Raw genomic sequence first — 15,076 nt, 5'->3', positions numbered from 1 at the left:
GTCACACGAAGTTGTGTGCTTTCAGACGATTGATTTCGAGACCTCAAGTTCTAAATCTGTAGTCTCAAACTCAAATTCGTGGAAAATTAGTTCTTTCTCGAAAACTACGTTACTTCAGAGGGAGCCGTTTCTAACAATGTTCTATACTATCAACCTCTCCCCATTACTCGTTACCAAGTTAGTTTTTATGCTAAAAATTATTTTGAGTAATAACCTATAGTGTCCACTGCCTTTAAGTCCATTTTTCCCCTTTTAATGTCCACCCTGGGGCCCCCCTCTCGTTTTACCGGGGTGTCATCAAATCTCCAAAGAGAATGACAAATTGGATCAGTCATAAGTGAAATTACTATTCAATCTTGCCCGAGAATGTTGAAATTATTACAGTCCAGTGGTTCGTGTTGGAGGATTTACCTCGGAATACTCACGGGGATCGCTCTTGGAATGAAAGGCAGAAGATTTAGGGATGAAATGTACATCATGGAAAAATGAGATGATACTGTGTATGAAAAGCCACAAGCGCCTTATAGGCAGCTCAGGTCTGTATACTCCCTAGGGAGCTGAGAAACATTACGGGGATGTTATTGGCCCTACAACCAGGGCACTAATGTAAAGCACATTGATACGGTTATTGTGAAATGCGCTATGTAAGAATTTGTTATTAAGAATTTGTTATTATAAAAAATAATTACTTGGTTAGAAGTACAGCAGCTTTCGATAATCTTATAAAGCATTTTGAGAAACATTTTTGAAGTAATGTGGGTATAGATAAACAGTTTTTATCCATCAAAATTTGTATCTGAAACGCCTCTTAGATTGTGTATTCCAGCCTCCAATTTTGTTTGAGAAAATGCAAAATGGCTGGACAAATAAATTGTGCATTTGTATGGCAAAAGGTCGCAAATGAAGTTAGTTTGATAACAAGTTTAATTTTAGGGATGACCAAAGACAAATTTACTAGAGCGGGGCTCTAACCTGCGATCTAAGGGAAAACGTGCCAGTGCTCTACCAACTGAGCTATCTACCCGTAATGCTGGCGGTCTCAATACATTTGTTCAGGGTACAAGTCAGAAGCAATTCAACCTATTAACAGCCTTGTAGCCAGGGATCACACACAAGTTTACAATACAACATGGGCTGTGGCAGCAGAGGGTTCACCTTAAAGGCAGTGGACACTATTGGTCATTACTCAAAATAATTATTGGCATAAATCCTTACTTGATTACGAGTAATGGGGAGAGGCTGATAGTATAAACAAATTGTTAGAAACGGCTCCTCTGAAGTAACGTAGTTTTCGAGAAAGAAGTAATTTTCCACAAATTTGATTTCGAGACCTCAGATTTAGAAGGTCTCGAAATCAAGCATCAGAAAGCACACAACTTCGTGTGACAAGGGTGTTTTTTCTTTCATTATTATCGCAACTTCGATGACCGATTGAGCTCAAATTTGTACATGTTTGTTATTTCATGCATATGTTGAGATATACGCTGGCAGCGTGCAATAGTACTTTTCGGATGGAACGAAAAAGCACGGTGAGTGACTCAGCGTGCAATGGTACTTCTATTTGCTATTCCATTGGTTGAATGAGCATGTGCATATTCTACGTGGAGCAATTCAACCGATAGAATGCGTTCTCTTTGCGTTGTGATCGTTATCGTTTTCGTTATCGCTGCAGTGACTCGGCCTGAAGACTTCATTGAATCTTCATTGAATCGGTAGTCTACATGAAGTCAGTAAGACACTGCTCTAGAATTGCAAGGTTCGTGGGTTCGAATCCCACCCGAGTAATATGCCTAGTGATATTTTTTCACAGGCCTCGGGAAAGTACCGAGTATACAGTGCTAACACACATCGGTGTATGGGTAAAAACCAAATTTTATATAAGAATCTGTTCTTGCTTCTCACCTTTGGTCGAGGTCAACATTGGCCATCTTGAATACATTCTCCACCATTTCTTCCACTGCGTCCTGAGACATTGCTTCCATGACTGGCCACATATCCTCCCTGAAAAAAACAACCAACAAACATCAACTTAATGTTTTCATTCTTGTTTTCATTTTTATTGGACTCTTCCCGAGACGTAGCCAAAGGACAAAACAGGAAAAAAGAAAATTCCCAGAAAAATTCCCAGAAAAAAACCCACCACACACATAAACTAAATTGTTTTAATTTTTGTTCTTTGTATCTGACCCTTCCGAAAAGGAGCACAAGGACATGACAGAAATTGAAAAATTTACAGAAAACTTGACAGATTTTCCTACTATATTATATTTATTTCATTGTTTGTACACTTTGCCTTTTAAAGGCACTTGATACTTGGTAATTGTCAAAGACCAGTATTCTCACACGGTGTATGCCAACATATGCATACAATAACAAATCTGTGAAAATTTTGACCCAATTAACCTGCAAATGAGAATCTTTGAAAAAAATCACCCTTGTGGCACCCATTTGTGTGCTTTCAGAAGCCTAAAAAGGGCTTCAGGCCTGAAGTCTTTTAGCACTAAAAAACTACGTACTTCAGAGGGAGTCGTTTTTCACAAAGATTTATACTAAAAACAGCTCTCCATTGCTCGTTACCTGGTAAGTTTTGATGCTAACAATTCCTTGAGTAATTACACAAGGTGTTGAGTGCCTTTAAGAGGAAGGGTTTGCCGAGGTGTTTCTGGCATGTTTGACTGTACCTTGCACTGAACCGCCTGAGACCAATTTCATAGAGCTGCTAAGCACAACAATTTGCTTAGCATGAAATGTCTTCCTTAATTAAAATAGGATTACCAACCAAATTTCCAAGTGATTTTCAGGATTAGCAAACAAAAGCTGAATACCAGTAACAAGCAATATGCAACAAATGGAAATTTGGTTGGTAATCCTGTTTTTATCAAGGAAGAAATTTCATGCTAAACAATTTTGGTGCTTAACAGCTCTATGAAATTGGGCCCTGTACTCCTACACATAAATAGGACTCATCATTTAATCAGTAACGTATGACACAGTTCTGTCATTAATTCCCAGGGGGTGGCTTTTGCAATGAGATAATTTATTAATATGTACATAAAGATTAGGGCCGCGGAGCTGGTGTGATGTCTAATTACAATAATACTAGAAACTTTCACACTATTTGAAGCCTTCACATACACATCTTTTAGTGATTACATTTGCGCATAGAACAATTTTAGCTCAATTTTCATAAAGCTTAAAGGCACTGCAGCCGATTTCACGAACTAATCTTATCTCTAGTTAGGATGACTCATCCTAACTTTGGATGGGTTCAATGTGTCTTAATGTCTACGGATACGGGAATTAATCCTAACTTAGGAAGAGAGTTCGGTGAAATCAACGGCTGGACACGTTTTGTAGTTGCTCAAAAAAAATATTAGCATTAAAACTTACTATGAAACGAGCTGTTGAAAGTATAATAAAATCAGTAACCGATGACCTAGTTATGTCATTAACTAACTCCCTGGGGGTTTCTTTTTCCAATACGATAAATTATTAGTATGTACATATCGATAGGGCCGGGGAGCTGGTGTGATGTTGGTAATTACTATTATACAAGAAACTTTCACACCTTTTGAAACCTTCAAATGTCTTAGTGAATACATTTGCGCATAGAACAATTTTGACAAAAAATTGCATCATATGCTCAACTTTCATTAAAGTCAAAGGCATGGGCACGTTTGGTAATTACTCAAAAGATATATTAGCATTAAAGCTTCCTTTGTAACGAGTAGTATAAAATCAGTAACGGATGACACAGTTATGTCATCAATTCACAGTTTTTTTTTTTAAATAAGATAATTTATTAATGTACATATAAATAGGGCTGAGGAGCCGGTGTGATGTCTAATTACCATTATACTAGAAACTTTCACACCATTTGAAACCTTCACATGTCTTAGTGAATACATTTGCACATTGAATAATTTTGACTAAAATTGCATCAAGCTGGCTCAATGTCATAAACCTTAAAGGCACTAGACATGTTTGGTAATCACTCAAAAGATATACTAGCATTGAGCGTTGCTTGGTAAGGGGCACAGACAGCTGTTGATAGTATACAAATATTGACTGCTTCGAGTGCCATGGTTAAAACTATGACTCCCGAGGTGATCCCCGGAGCGTTCTATTTTCCCGAGGCGAAGCCGAGGGAAAATAGAACGCTACGGGGATCACCTCGGGAGTCATAGTTTTAAGCATTGCACGAGTAAAAGCAGTCAATATTTGTTTTATAACACCCCAAACATTTCTAAATATTGTACTACTATTATTAAGTTACAGACCTGAATGCTACAATCCACGGACGACGCGAATACAAAAACTGTTACTGTGCTGCATGTAGTGTCGTGCAATCTGAAATGGTTACAGACTATTAATTTATCATCCTCGTACACGCAACGGACGTCTGGGTACTGCACGCCTTGTGCTAGTCTGTCGGACTAGCGCATGGCAAACCGACGCACTATCACACGGCCGTCGTCTAGCAAAACTAAGACATGTCATGTGACGCGCTCTAAACCAATGAGCAGGCAGAATACTTGTAAGGGGTGTTATAATATAAAACATTGTGAGAAATGACTCCCTCTGAAGTACAAACAAGTTCTTGAGAAAGAATATTTTTGACTCTCCTGAACACCTTTCTCTGTGATTTACACTTTTCATCTAAAAAAACATGATGACTAATGAAGCTGAAACTTTGACAGGTAAATTATATTAGATACATCTTCATTCACAAGAGGTATCAAAATCCTTTAAATGTACCTGCTGCCAGGGTTCCCAGGGAACGGTGCCTTGGCGGTTAGGTTCAGATCGGCTCCGGTATCGGTAGGGATCGGTGCGCTGAAGAGAGACGACACTGGTCTGCCTTGGGTGTCATCAAAATTAGCCATCTGGGTAAAAGGTAAAAGCACAAGAGTGTTGAATCACAGCCATAAAGCTGGAATCACAGCCATAAAGCTGGAATTCACAATCAAAGTATTGCTGTTGTCTTCATCAGATCCCGTCACACTCTTTTATTCCCTTCACTTGCACGTCATACTCAAGAACTATCCATCACTATGAGCTTTGCGTGTTGAATTCTGTCAATCCAGCTTTAAAAACAAAACCCTCTTGGGGCTATTTTAAGCATGCTTATAAGCTTGAACTTGTCTCTCATTATTTAACATAGTTTTCTTCTCCATTTTATGCCAGTATTTCTTGTTTACCATTTCGCCTAATTGTCTAATTCCAGCATGTCTAATTCCAGCATGTATTTTTGTATTTCTGTGATATGGAAATAAATGTTGTATGAATCGAATAGTAATCCACCGGTACCAGTGGGGTGAGTCTCAGAGGCCAGTAACAGCGATATTAAAGATAATGTATATTTTTTTGCTAACAAGTTTGCAAGTATGAATTAGTATTCTCCAATCTTATGTTTGGTTGTTACACTTGTATGGTTATTAGGCACCATACCAAATCAAAATAATGTTTTTATTCTTCAAACCACATGCGGTCCGAAACATTGACTCACCATTTCTTCTTCACATGCCTTGACGACATCTCTTACTAACTCGATGGTGATATAGAAGTACGCCTTAAACATCTTCCTCAAGTTGTCTCTACTGATGACCCCCGTTCCATCTAAGTCATACCCTTCAAAAGCATCTGCAATAAACACAGATATCATTAAGCTTGGGCGACTAGTAAAATTGACTACTCGACCAGTCACGCCTCAAATAGTCACAACTTCGAGACTAGTTGTGACTTATTTTTAGTTCCCAAGTTGCATTGCGGCATAATGTTTTGCCGCAGGTAAAAAATAGTAAAATTCACAGATTGTCTGATTGTGTTTCGTAAGTAAATTATGTTCTCGTGAACAAATGTTGTTTTTTCCACTCTCTACTTCACATAGAGATAGGCCTACACCTTAGGCCTACAAGTAAAGCCTGAACAATGAGCACGGAAACAAGAAATGTATAAAGTTGGAAAAATACTGGAATTTCCTGCAAACAAGATGCGGCCATAGCTGACTTTCAAAGGTCAAACAAAACCACTGCACTGCAGGGCCATGACGCTGTTTTAACAGTTCAAAATGTTTTCAGAAAATGAAAGCGTCTGGCAGGCATTAACCCCCTCCCTCCCAGCGTATGGTTTGTACACTTTTGAAAATGTTGATAATTGTTGTTGAGTTTCTTGCTTAAGGGCACAAGTGTCATGATTGGGATTGGAACCCACACTCTACTGCTGGCAATATGAGAGCTAAGCTTTGGTGAAGCAAATGATATGAATGAAATCACCTAAAATCTGGCATGCCGTCTCCCTGGACTGCTACAAATATTCATTCTACCCTCATACCATCAGGGTCTGGAATAGATTCTCTTCTACTGTCGTCAGTGCACCCTCCATCCAAGCATTTAGGCTTGCAGCCCTTCCGGAGATCCGGGTAATCGGCCCGCAAGTGTACGACAGATTCCTCTAGTTTCTCCCTCTAATGTTTAGTTTCTCCCTCTAATGTTTTGTCTTGTCCTACACTTTTATTGCACTACTGGTCACGGGTTCATGCACAGCACATCATCCCAGTTTAGCTTTCACCAGCTGTAAAGGGATTACTTCATCAAGAATCAAGTAATGAGCACTTTCTACTTACATCGAACCTTCTCTTCTGGCGATCCTTTGATTAGGATAGACAATCCACACACAAACTCCTCAAAGTCAATATAGCCATCACCATTTGCATCGTAGAACTGTGCAACACAAGTCAAATATATTGTGATTTAGTTTATTAGGAATTTTTTGTTGTTCATGAAAGATTGCCCAACATCACAAGGCCAGGGAAGACCGCTTCAAGGTGAGGGCTACACTTCACTGATTTAAGTATGGTTCATTCTTCCTGCAGATGCGAAGGGAATTTGACGTGAATTTGATGTCACAACTCTCTTTTCGCAAAATGCATGTATATGATATCAAATGTGATCACTATCGCATTCGCATGAAGAATGAACCGGGCTTTAGGCTGTCAACCCAAACAAACTGTCACCAGAAGCACATTGCCACCTACTCCTCAACTGAAACAAGGTTACCCCCTTCACGGTGTGATGAGCACGGCTGGTAGAGAAGAATGCACTATATATATTTGGTTTGCCGTAACACCATGTGTGTATCTACTTGCCAGGTAGAGTTTGTTCTTAGAGAACTGTCTTGCTTAATTCTACTACCACGGAGTAGATTGTTCAGGTGTTCGGGAGACTTCTCAGTTCTGAAAAGAACTGTCCTGCTTATTAACTATTACCTGGGCAGATGGTATAGTCATCGTCAGGCAAGTAGATATACACATGGTGTTACCGCAAACCAAATGTATATTGATACCTCACCATGCAATGCCTCAAATCCTATAAGAATGCACTACCTTCCCACTACCTTGTTTAAAACACCAGAGCTTGGTCCCGTGACCTAGACCGCTCGTTAGGCATCAAAGTTGCAAGAGAATAATGAACGAAAAAACACCCTTGTAGCACAAATTTGTTCTCCATTGCTACTTACCAAGTATGTTTTTATGCTAACAATCATTTTGAGTAATCAACAATGGTCTACAGTGCCTGTAACAGCTTACCTTGAATATTCTATCCATAACTAAGTTCTTCTCCAGACCGAGTGGTCCTAGGCATTGGTCGTACACTTCTCTGGTTATACCTCTGTCTTTGGTACATAATGTCCTGTACTGCTCAAATAGGGCTTCTAATTCATGTTGATTAACTGGATAAAGACAAACAGGTAAGCAACTCAGTCATTTAAAGGGTTTTGATACCTTTTGTAAATCAAATTTTTGATCCTCGCAGCTAGAGCTGAATTGCGAAGGACGCGGCTACAGTGTGTTCGAGAAGCAGGCATGCAAGGGCGCCTTCAGCTGCTAGCCACATCAACCCATTATGACCACGGAGCGCAGCCAAGATCAAAAGTGTTTGATTTTTCCCCGAGGGAGGAAAACCGGATAGTCTGGAAAACCCTTGTGACACAGCAGAGAACCAACGCATAACTCAACCCACATATGGCCCTGGCCGTGAATCGAACCTGGGTCACCTTGGTGAGAGGCGAGCGCTTTACGCACAAGCCAACCGTGTCACTTTATTGTATACATCTAAACTTGTAAAGGATTAAAACAATTGAGTAATTCCAAAAACAACTTTTTTTGCTAAAATTGAAAACAACTTACAGTATGTCTTTGACCTGAGATGGTTGATTTCCTCCCATGTTGGCCTCCGCCTTGGAAGCTCTTTACCTATGATAGGGGAACACAAATTATTAAAACAATTTTGAAAACAACGTTGACAGAAACTGGAACATATGTGATGCCATCAAGCTAAATGAGTCATTTTTCGGAAATACCAGTATGGAGAAACGAGCCAAAACAGGCCAACAAATGTGAATATTTGTTTTACATTTTTTGTTTTTAATTCAAATGCCAAAGTACATTTTATTTTATATTGGCAACTTCTTTCCTGATGAATAACATCAAAATGAGTTAACATTAGTATTGAAATGAAATGTGCCAATGCATTTATAAGCATAAAGGCCGAGTCACACTGCAGCGATGCCGAAAACGATAACGATAACGATAACGACACAAAGAGAACGCATTCTATTGGTTGAATTGCTCCATGTAGAATAGCTAACGCTAATTTAACCAATCCGAGGGCGTTCATTTTTTAGGTTCCCATTCTCGTTCTCGTTATCGAGGCCTGTGTGACCGGGCCTCAAGTTCTATAAAAATAATGAAACATTTCACTTTTACCGACCTGGATAAAACGGCTTAATGAGGACATTTCTTGGATTGGCAAGAGGTGGAATGGGTATCTTGATTTGAATGAAGACGTGCGTTCTATTATGTCTGTCATGTGGTTCACATCGCTCGCATATATCATAGTCCACACAACTAGCACACTGCGGAAACAAACAGAATACATGATGGTGTTAATAAAAATTATAAAAAATTTGTATACATCGCTTTTCACATCCGAAGGGAGTATCAAAAAGCAGTTCTGAGCATGCTCACATTACCAAAGAAAAACAAGCATCCAAAATCATTTTAAAAAAACATCCAAAATGTTCCCCATTTGTGGATGGTATCATTTATGGATGGCTCCTGTTTTGCAATATTTTCTGCTTTTAAGTAGCTCTATGAAGTTGGACTCAGGTTGGTGGCTGGCCACCGTGAGTGGGCTCGAGCCGAAGTCCATTAACAGCGATCAGCCACCAACCGAGGGCATTATCACGCAGTGAAGACCAAGAAACAACAAAATAGTTGATACATACCTTGTATCTGGTTCCACATAAAGGACTGGCGTTGCACGAGTTACAGGAAATACCTCTGTGGACCGAGCTCTCTGCATTGAAATAGTCACATGAATGTTTTATCACAACTTAATTAATTAAGTATCAAAGTGTACTCGCCCATAGTAAAAATGGGAGAAATATTATCTTGGTGCTAGTTAAACTTTTCTCCTCATTTTGATTCCAGTCCTGTAATAAGAAAACAAGAACAATTTGAGCTAATGTGGTCTTGTGGATCCCTCCCAAAAGCCCTTTACATAGAAACTTCCCTTTCACAGAACAGCTATATGGCGCCTTGAAGATACAATAATTTAAAATTTAAAAAAATTTAAAAAGTTTTGCTGAGTTGAATGGTTTAGCTGTGTGTGCATGACTGAAGCCAACCGCCACAGCTGGGCAGAAACTGAAACTATTGCTTAAAATTTGCTGTAGAGCAGAAGTTATCAGGATACCGGTCACAAAAGTGTACATGTGGCATATTAGTTGGCTGGTAACCTTATTCTGCTAAGCATAACTTTGTTGTGCTTTGCCACTTTTCGTACTTAAGCAGCTCTATGAAATGGGGCACCGGTCAATCTAGCCTGGTTGAAGCCTTTACCTTTCCGTGACTGGTCTTCCGCCATGTTGTACAGGAGATGAAGTAGATTGCGGCTATCACCGTATCCCATACCCTGCTCCCTGACGTCCAGATTCCCATCATGCTCTCTGAGAGATGTGGCGGGAACGACATCGTGGTGGTGGGTGGCCATTAAGGGATTCTGGGTAGCACTATGCGTGGCATCATCGGGTCTTGCGGTACGTACTGGGGTAGAAAAGTGTGACGAGGCCACACTGGTGTTTGGATTAAAGGATCCTAGATGGTGGTTTTCATTCCACATGTGGTCGTAATGAACATCTGAAGAAAACAAGAAAATGTGAGACAAATATCAATGTATGCTTCGTTTTGAAAGGGCAAGGGCACAAGGTATTTTCACCCTATGAGGAAATTGTAAAATTCTACTGGAGCAATTCAAGGGCACCAAGTCAAAGACCGAGGGGGGGGGGGGGGCATGAAAGCTATGGGAGACTTTGGGACGCTAAGTGGCAGCAGACTTACCAGGTAAATTTCCATTGTTCACGTAGTTCCGAGCGTGCGCACATGACCAAGAACAATGGATTTTACCTGGTAAGTCTGCTGCCACCAAGCGTCCCAAAAGTCTCCCAATGCCTTTTTTGCATAAATAAAGTATCGGGCCTGCAATGAGTAACTAGAATCAGCTGTTGCAAACTGCTTTAAAACGACTGAGAAGACCTAAAATAAAAAGTTAATGGCCTGATGTGTAAATCTCATTTGAGTAACGCTGGTTCAAAAAACTTTTCAATCAGTATGCTCTGATCGTATTCCAAGATGTCAACCCTTAGTTCTGTTCAAAATTAACACTATTCAGAAGAGATTTACACATGGTGCTTTCGTAAACCTTACAGAATTTCATGCTGCTTGGCTTAAAAGCTTTCGTCTTACACATGGCGCTTTCGCAAACCTCACAGAATTTCATGCTGCTTGGCTTAAAAGCCTTCGTCCTTTTTCGTGTCTATGGTCCTTGCCCAATTTCAATATGGTAGCTAAGCATAAATTATGCTTACCAAAATAAGTTTTATGGAATTTGAGGCATTGCATGGTGAGGTATTAATAAATTTGGTTTGCGGTCACTCCATGTGTGTATCTACTTGCCAGGTAGATTTTGTTCTTTATAAATGTAAAAAATTCCAAGTTAAACTTACAGTCTGCAACAAACTGCTCCTTTGAGCACTTCCATATATAGCCGATAACGCCTGAAGCAGCCACAGCACCAACAGCAAGACCCATTCCAAATCCAAGCCATGATCTTGGTACCGCCTCTGGTAGTACATCACTCATCTCCAACTAGGCCTCAATAAATCTAACATAATGAAAGCAACTTAAAGACAGTAAACACTATTGGTAATTGTCAAAGACTAGTCTTCTCAACATTATATGCATAAAATAACAAACCTGTGAAAATTTGAGCTCAATCGGTCGTCAAAGTTGTGAGATAATAATGAAAGAAAAAAGCACCCTTGTCACATGTAGTTGTGTGCTTTCAGATGCTTGATTTCAAGACCTCAAATTCTAAATCTGAGGTCTCGAAATCAAATTCGTGGAAAATTAAGCCACTTAACAGGGAGCTGTTTCTCAAAACTCAAACGCCAACAGATTTACATTAAACTTAAGCCTGGTTCATACTTACTGCAAATACGAATGCAGTCGTAGTAGGAATGTGATGAATACATCGGAACAGTTGAGTTGAATTGTGTTCAACTCCTGACTGCTAAACATGCGTTGCAAAAACAGCCATGTTACCTAAAAATACGGGTCGCACTAAATACAGACAACTCACTTAATTTTTTTACAGTTAAATTAAAAATACAATTTTTTCAAGAAAGTGATTTAGATGCATATGACTCTTGTGCATATATTTAACGGTTGACTTATTTTCAAATGTTCTGTTAAAGTGCATTTAATAGTTGTTGTCGTGAGTTGTCGTGAGGGGTCTTAAGTTCTCAGTATTTAGTGCGACCGCAAAATACGCTTATTATAGCATTCGTATGAAGTATGAACCGGGTTCAATTCTCACTTTTTGAATTTGACCAATGATATTGATTGGGCCCAGCCATTGGACACTTTCGGTAAACAGTATTGTCCAAAGGCCCACACTTTGAGTATCACAACTGATATAAAAAATAACAAACCTGTAAAAATTTAGGCTCAATCGGTCATCGGAGTCGGGAGAAAATAACGGGGAAAACCAACCCTTGTTTCGGCACGTTTCGCCATGTCATGACATGTGTTTAAAATAAATTTGTAATTCTCGAAAACGAGAGTTGATAATTGTTTTAATGGTTCCTCGAAAAGTAAAGCATTTCATGGAATAATATTTCAAGAGAAGTCTTTTACCATTACCTTCTGTAAACCCTGTAAAAGTGCAAGTTAATTGTAAATCTGTGAACTTTTTTTTCTGTGCCGAAACTGTATAATAATGGCTTTAAAATAACATGTATGCACACAACATTTACAAGTTCAATTCAAGAACATGGAGCAATAACAGCGTATTACTTTTTTCAACACAACAGCTAAGGGGTAGCTAAATAGGAACAGAAACGTACCAAGAAACAATATCACCGTCCGTCTGTCCGTAAAAGAAATAGTTCAACGTGCTATGCAACGGCGGATAAATTGGTGGCGACGTGCGAAAAACTATCCTAAAATTGTTGCTTTTCTCTTGTGAAATATAATGAAAATAGGGAGTTTCAGTCAAATTTAATGCAGGTGATTTTTTCTCTGACAAGATGTAGTCTGTTAAGGTGTATTCTTAGAAGTAAAAATCAATTTAAAATTTTGAAATCGGATGTTTGGTTGCAGAGATATACCGTTTTTAATGAGCGTGGATCGTGAAAAAAACGTACCCGTGTTCAAGTTCAATTCTTATGTTTTTCTTCATATCGGCCACGGCCAAGTTTAATGCACAGCCTATGGCAATAGAGGGCGCACACTAGGCGAGCGCCCTCTATCTCTTACAAACTGTGCTTTGAGGCGCTAGTATGATTTTTTATGAACGGCAAAAAGTGATATTTTGTGAATCAAACTGAGGAGCGGCATCGTGGGGAAAATTGTTAACTATAAAAATTAAATAATGTGTTAAGTTTTGCAGGTGTTTGTGTGAATATTCTTTATTAATTATGTCAACAAATAGCATTATTGAATTAACCAGAATGGAATAAAATTAAAGAGTTTATGACTGGTGTTTCCTTTAATTTAAGATCAGTTGATCCTTTGATTTAAAATTGTAGCATTAACACAGTAAAACATTAGAACAATCTTTAAAAAACTTGAGGATGAAGGCATTTGTATACATCGATTATTTTTGTTATAATTATTTACAAAGACAATTTCTAAAAACCAATGGCTATAATTATACAATCCATTTTTTTGTTCAACTTTCGTTTCAATTAGTATAGGCCTTTAAAAGTATATAACAATACTAGTTTCTTTTGACTCAAGATGAGCAGTCTGTTATTATCAATTCAGAACGTAGAAATTATCAAAGAAACAAGATCGGGCAGCTTTCCAGCTTTCTATTATTAGAGCCCCGGCCTATCAAACTTATTGTAACACACGCCCTCTTGTGGTGGCACATCACGGAAACACGAAGATGTACGAGTACGACGTACATGTACAATCGTGCGTATTTAGGACAACTTTGCAAGAAATGGTCTAACAAAACCTTTCTGCGGGAGAAGAAAACATAATCAAATTACACCAAATTTTCACAAGTTAAACTTAAAAGTATGGGAATTAGCACTGACAAAGTCGCATTCAATTTTGATGATTGTCTCTGGAAGAAATCTTGATTCAAAAAATGGAAAACGCCGACAAAAATAGGTTTTTATGGTAAAAGCTATGCGACTAGCTGCACGATGTGCGGAATTTTATCGGCTACACGATGATGTAATCGTTATCTCATTTTGTGTAAACATGTGCTCCCGCATCGCAAAAAACCGTCTTCGGGCTTCTTCGGCGCTTTCCGAAGATTTCCGAAATCCGTTGTCCACGGGGTTCAAAGTTGACGTCATGCACAAACGAATGGGCGCTGCACGCCAGGCCAAGCTTCTGTTTTTTGTCGTTGCTCTCTTTTTTTTACAATATCTCCGAAACTATTCATCCGATTTCGAATATTTTTGAAATGTAAGCACGGGGAGAGAATGCTCCTGCCTGCTGTCAAGTCTCATAGTTGTGAGTTGTACAAAATGTGAGTTATGATTTAATATATTTCGTTCTTTTTTTTCGGGGCTGTGTGTGTGTGTGTTTTGGTACACGTAAAATCAACTTGATGAAACTGCCTAATGAAAACCTGACTGCATAATCTCTACGTTAAGATTCAGCTGTTAATTATAAATAAAACTTACCTAATTCTCAACTATTCTGCAGTTACAACCAAACCATGGAGCTATGAAAAACAACAACATGCACACTGCATACACAATAACGTGAGAGGAATGACAGCTAGCTCTCACAATTCGTAAAAATACCGAATATCGCATGCGTCCCCAAAGCAGCAATTTTTTTTCCAGTGCAGTAAAGGCCCTTATTTGCATGTTCGCTTCCCATTGGCTGGCTTACCTATGACGCCTAACAAGTTGGGAGAGTTGCTGCTTGTTTTACCGAGACGAAGTCGGGGTAAACTATCAAGAACCAGGCCTCGGCGGGTTTAAACCACTCGTTAAAAACCGATTCAACACACTTTGATTCCCATTCTTAAATACCTTTTCGGTCAAAAAACATCAACACTTTTTGGTCAAAAAGTAAAATAAATGCCAAAGTTTTAACTGTTCAAGGATTTCTATCAACACAACACCCCTCCAGCTATAAAAGTGGTGAGGCCCGGGCCCTCGGGCAAAAACAACTCCTTATAAGGAGATGTTGTGTGCGTCGCGCGTATCGCGTGATGTGTTCAAACCGTTGCTCTCGACCAATAGGAATGAAGAAGCTGTCTTATTATGAACAGGTGCAAAAGCTCACGTGTCACGCGCATGTTTCAACACATTTGGTGCGGACAATTTGAGGCAAAATTTGATTAGACACAAGGCTATTTATTAGTCTTGGACACAATATTGTAGGCACAATTTGATAAATTTCAATCAGACTGGCTTAACTGTCTTGGGTATTTATGAATTCCAGACCAATCTGAGCGATTTGACAAATTTAACGACCAAG

At 39.1% G+C, this 15,076-nt stretch overlaps 1 protein-coding gene across 2 annotated transcripts in view; it reads right to left on the bottom strand.

The window, feature by feature from the left end:
* The window catches only part of LOC139954456 (synapsin-3-like), a 288,306-nt gene extending 273,906 nt beyond the window's left edge, over positions 1-14,400 (bottom strand). Inside the window, exons 1-11 of one of the 2 annotated variants that reach the window (XM_071954259.1) lie at positions 14,269-14,400; positions 11,068-11,225; positions 9,905-10,201; positions 9,289-9,359; positions 8,772-8,916; positions 8,189-8,254; positions 7,589-7,731; positions 6,626-6,722; positions 5,510-5,643; positions 4,759-4,886; positions 1,903-2,001 (exon numbers count right to left, since the gene is read on the bottom strand). In XM_071954259.1, coding sequence (XP_071810360.1) covers positions 1,903-2,001; positions 4,759-4,886; positions 5,510-5,643; positions 6,626-6,722; positions 7,589-7,731; positions 8,189-8,254; positions 8,772-8,916; positions 9,289-9,359; positions 9,905-10,201; positions 11,068-11,203 — 1,316 coding nt within the window. In that variant the 5' untranslated portion in view covers positions 11,204-11,225; positions 14,269-14,400. Of the gene's footprint in view, positions 1-1,902; positions 2,002-4,758; positions 4,887-5,509; positions 5,644-6,625; positions 6,723-7,588; positions 7,732-8,188; positions 8,255-8,771; positions 8,917-9,288; positions 9,360-9,904; positions 10,202-11,067; positions 11,226-11,552; positions 11,640-14,268 lie in introns of those variants that run through there. The other variant, XM_071954260.1, reaches the window with a different exon arrangement.
* Between the last annotated feature and the right edge of the window lie 676 nt (positions 14,401-15,076).

This window comes from Asterias amurensis, chromosome 2 (assembly GCF_032118995.1).
Source record: "Asterias amurensis chromosome 2, ASM3211899v1".
Taxonomy (NCBI): Eukaryota; Metazoa; Echinodermata; class Asteroidea; order Forcipulatida; family Asteriidae; genus Asterias; species Asterias amurensis.
Note: the sequence above shows the minus strand (reverse complement) of the source record. Positions and strands in the feature narration are given on the sequence as shown.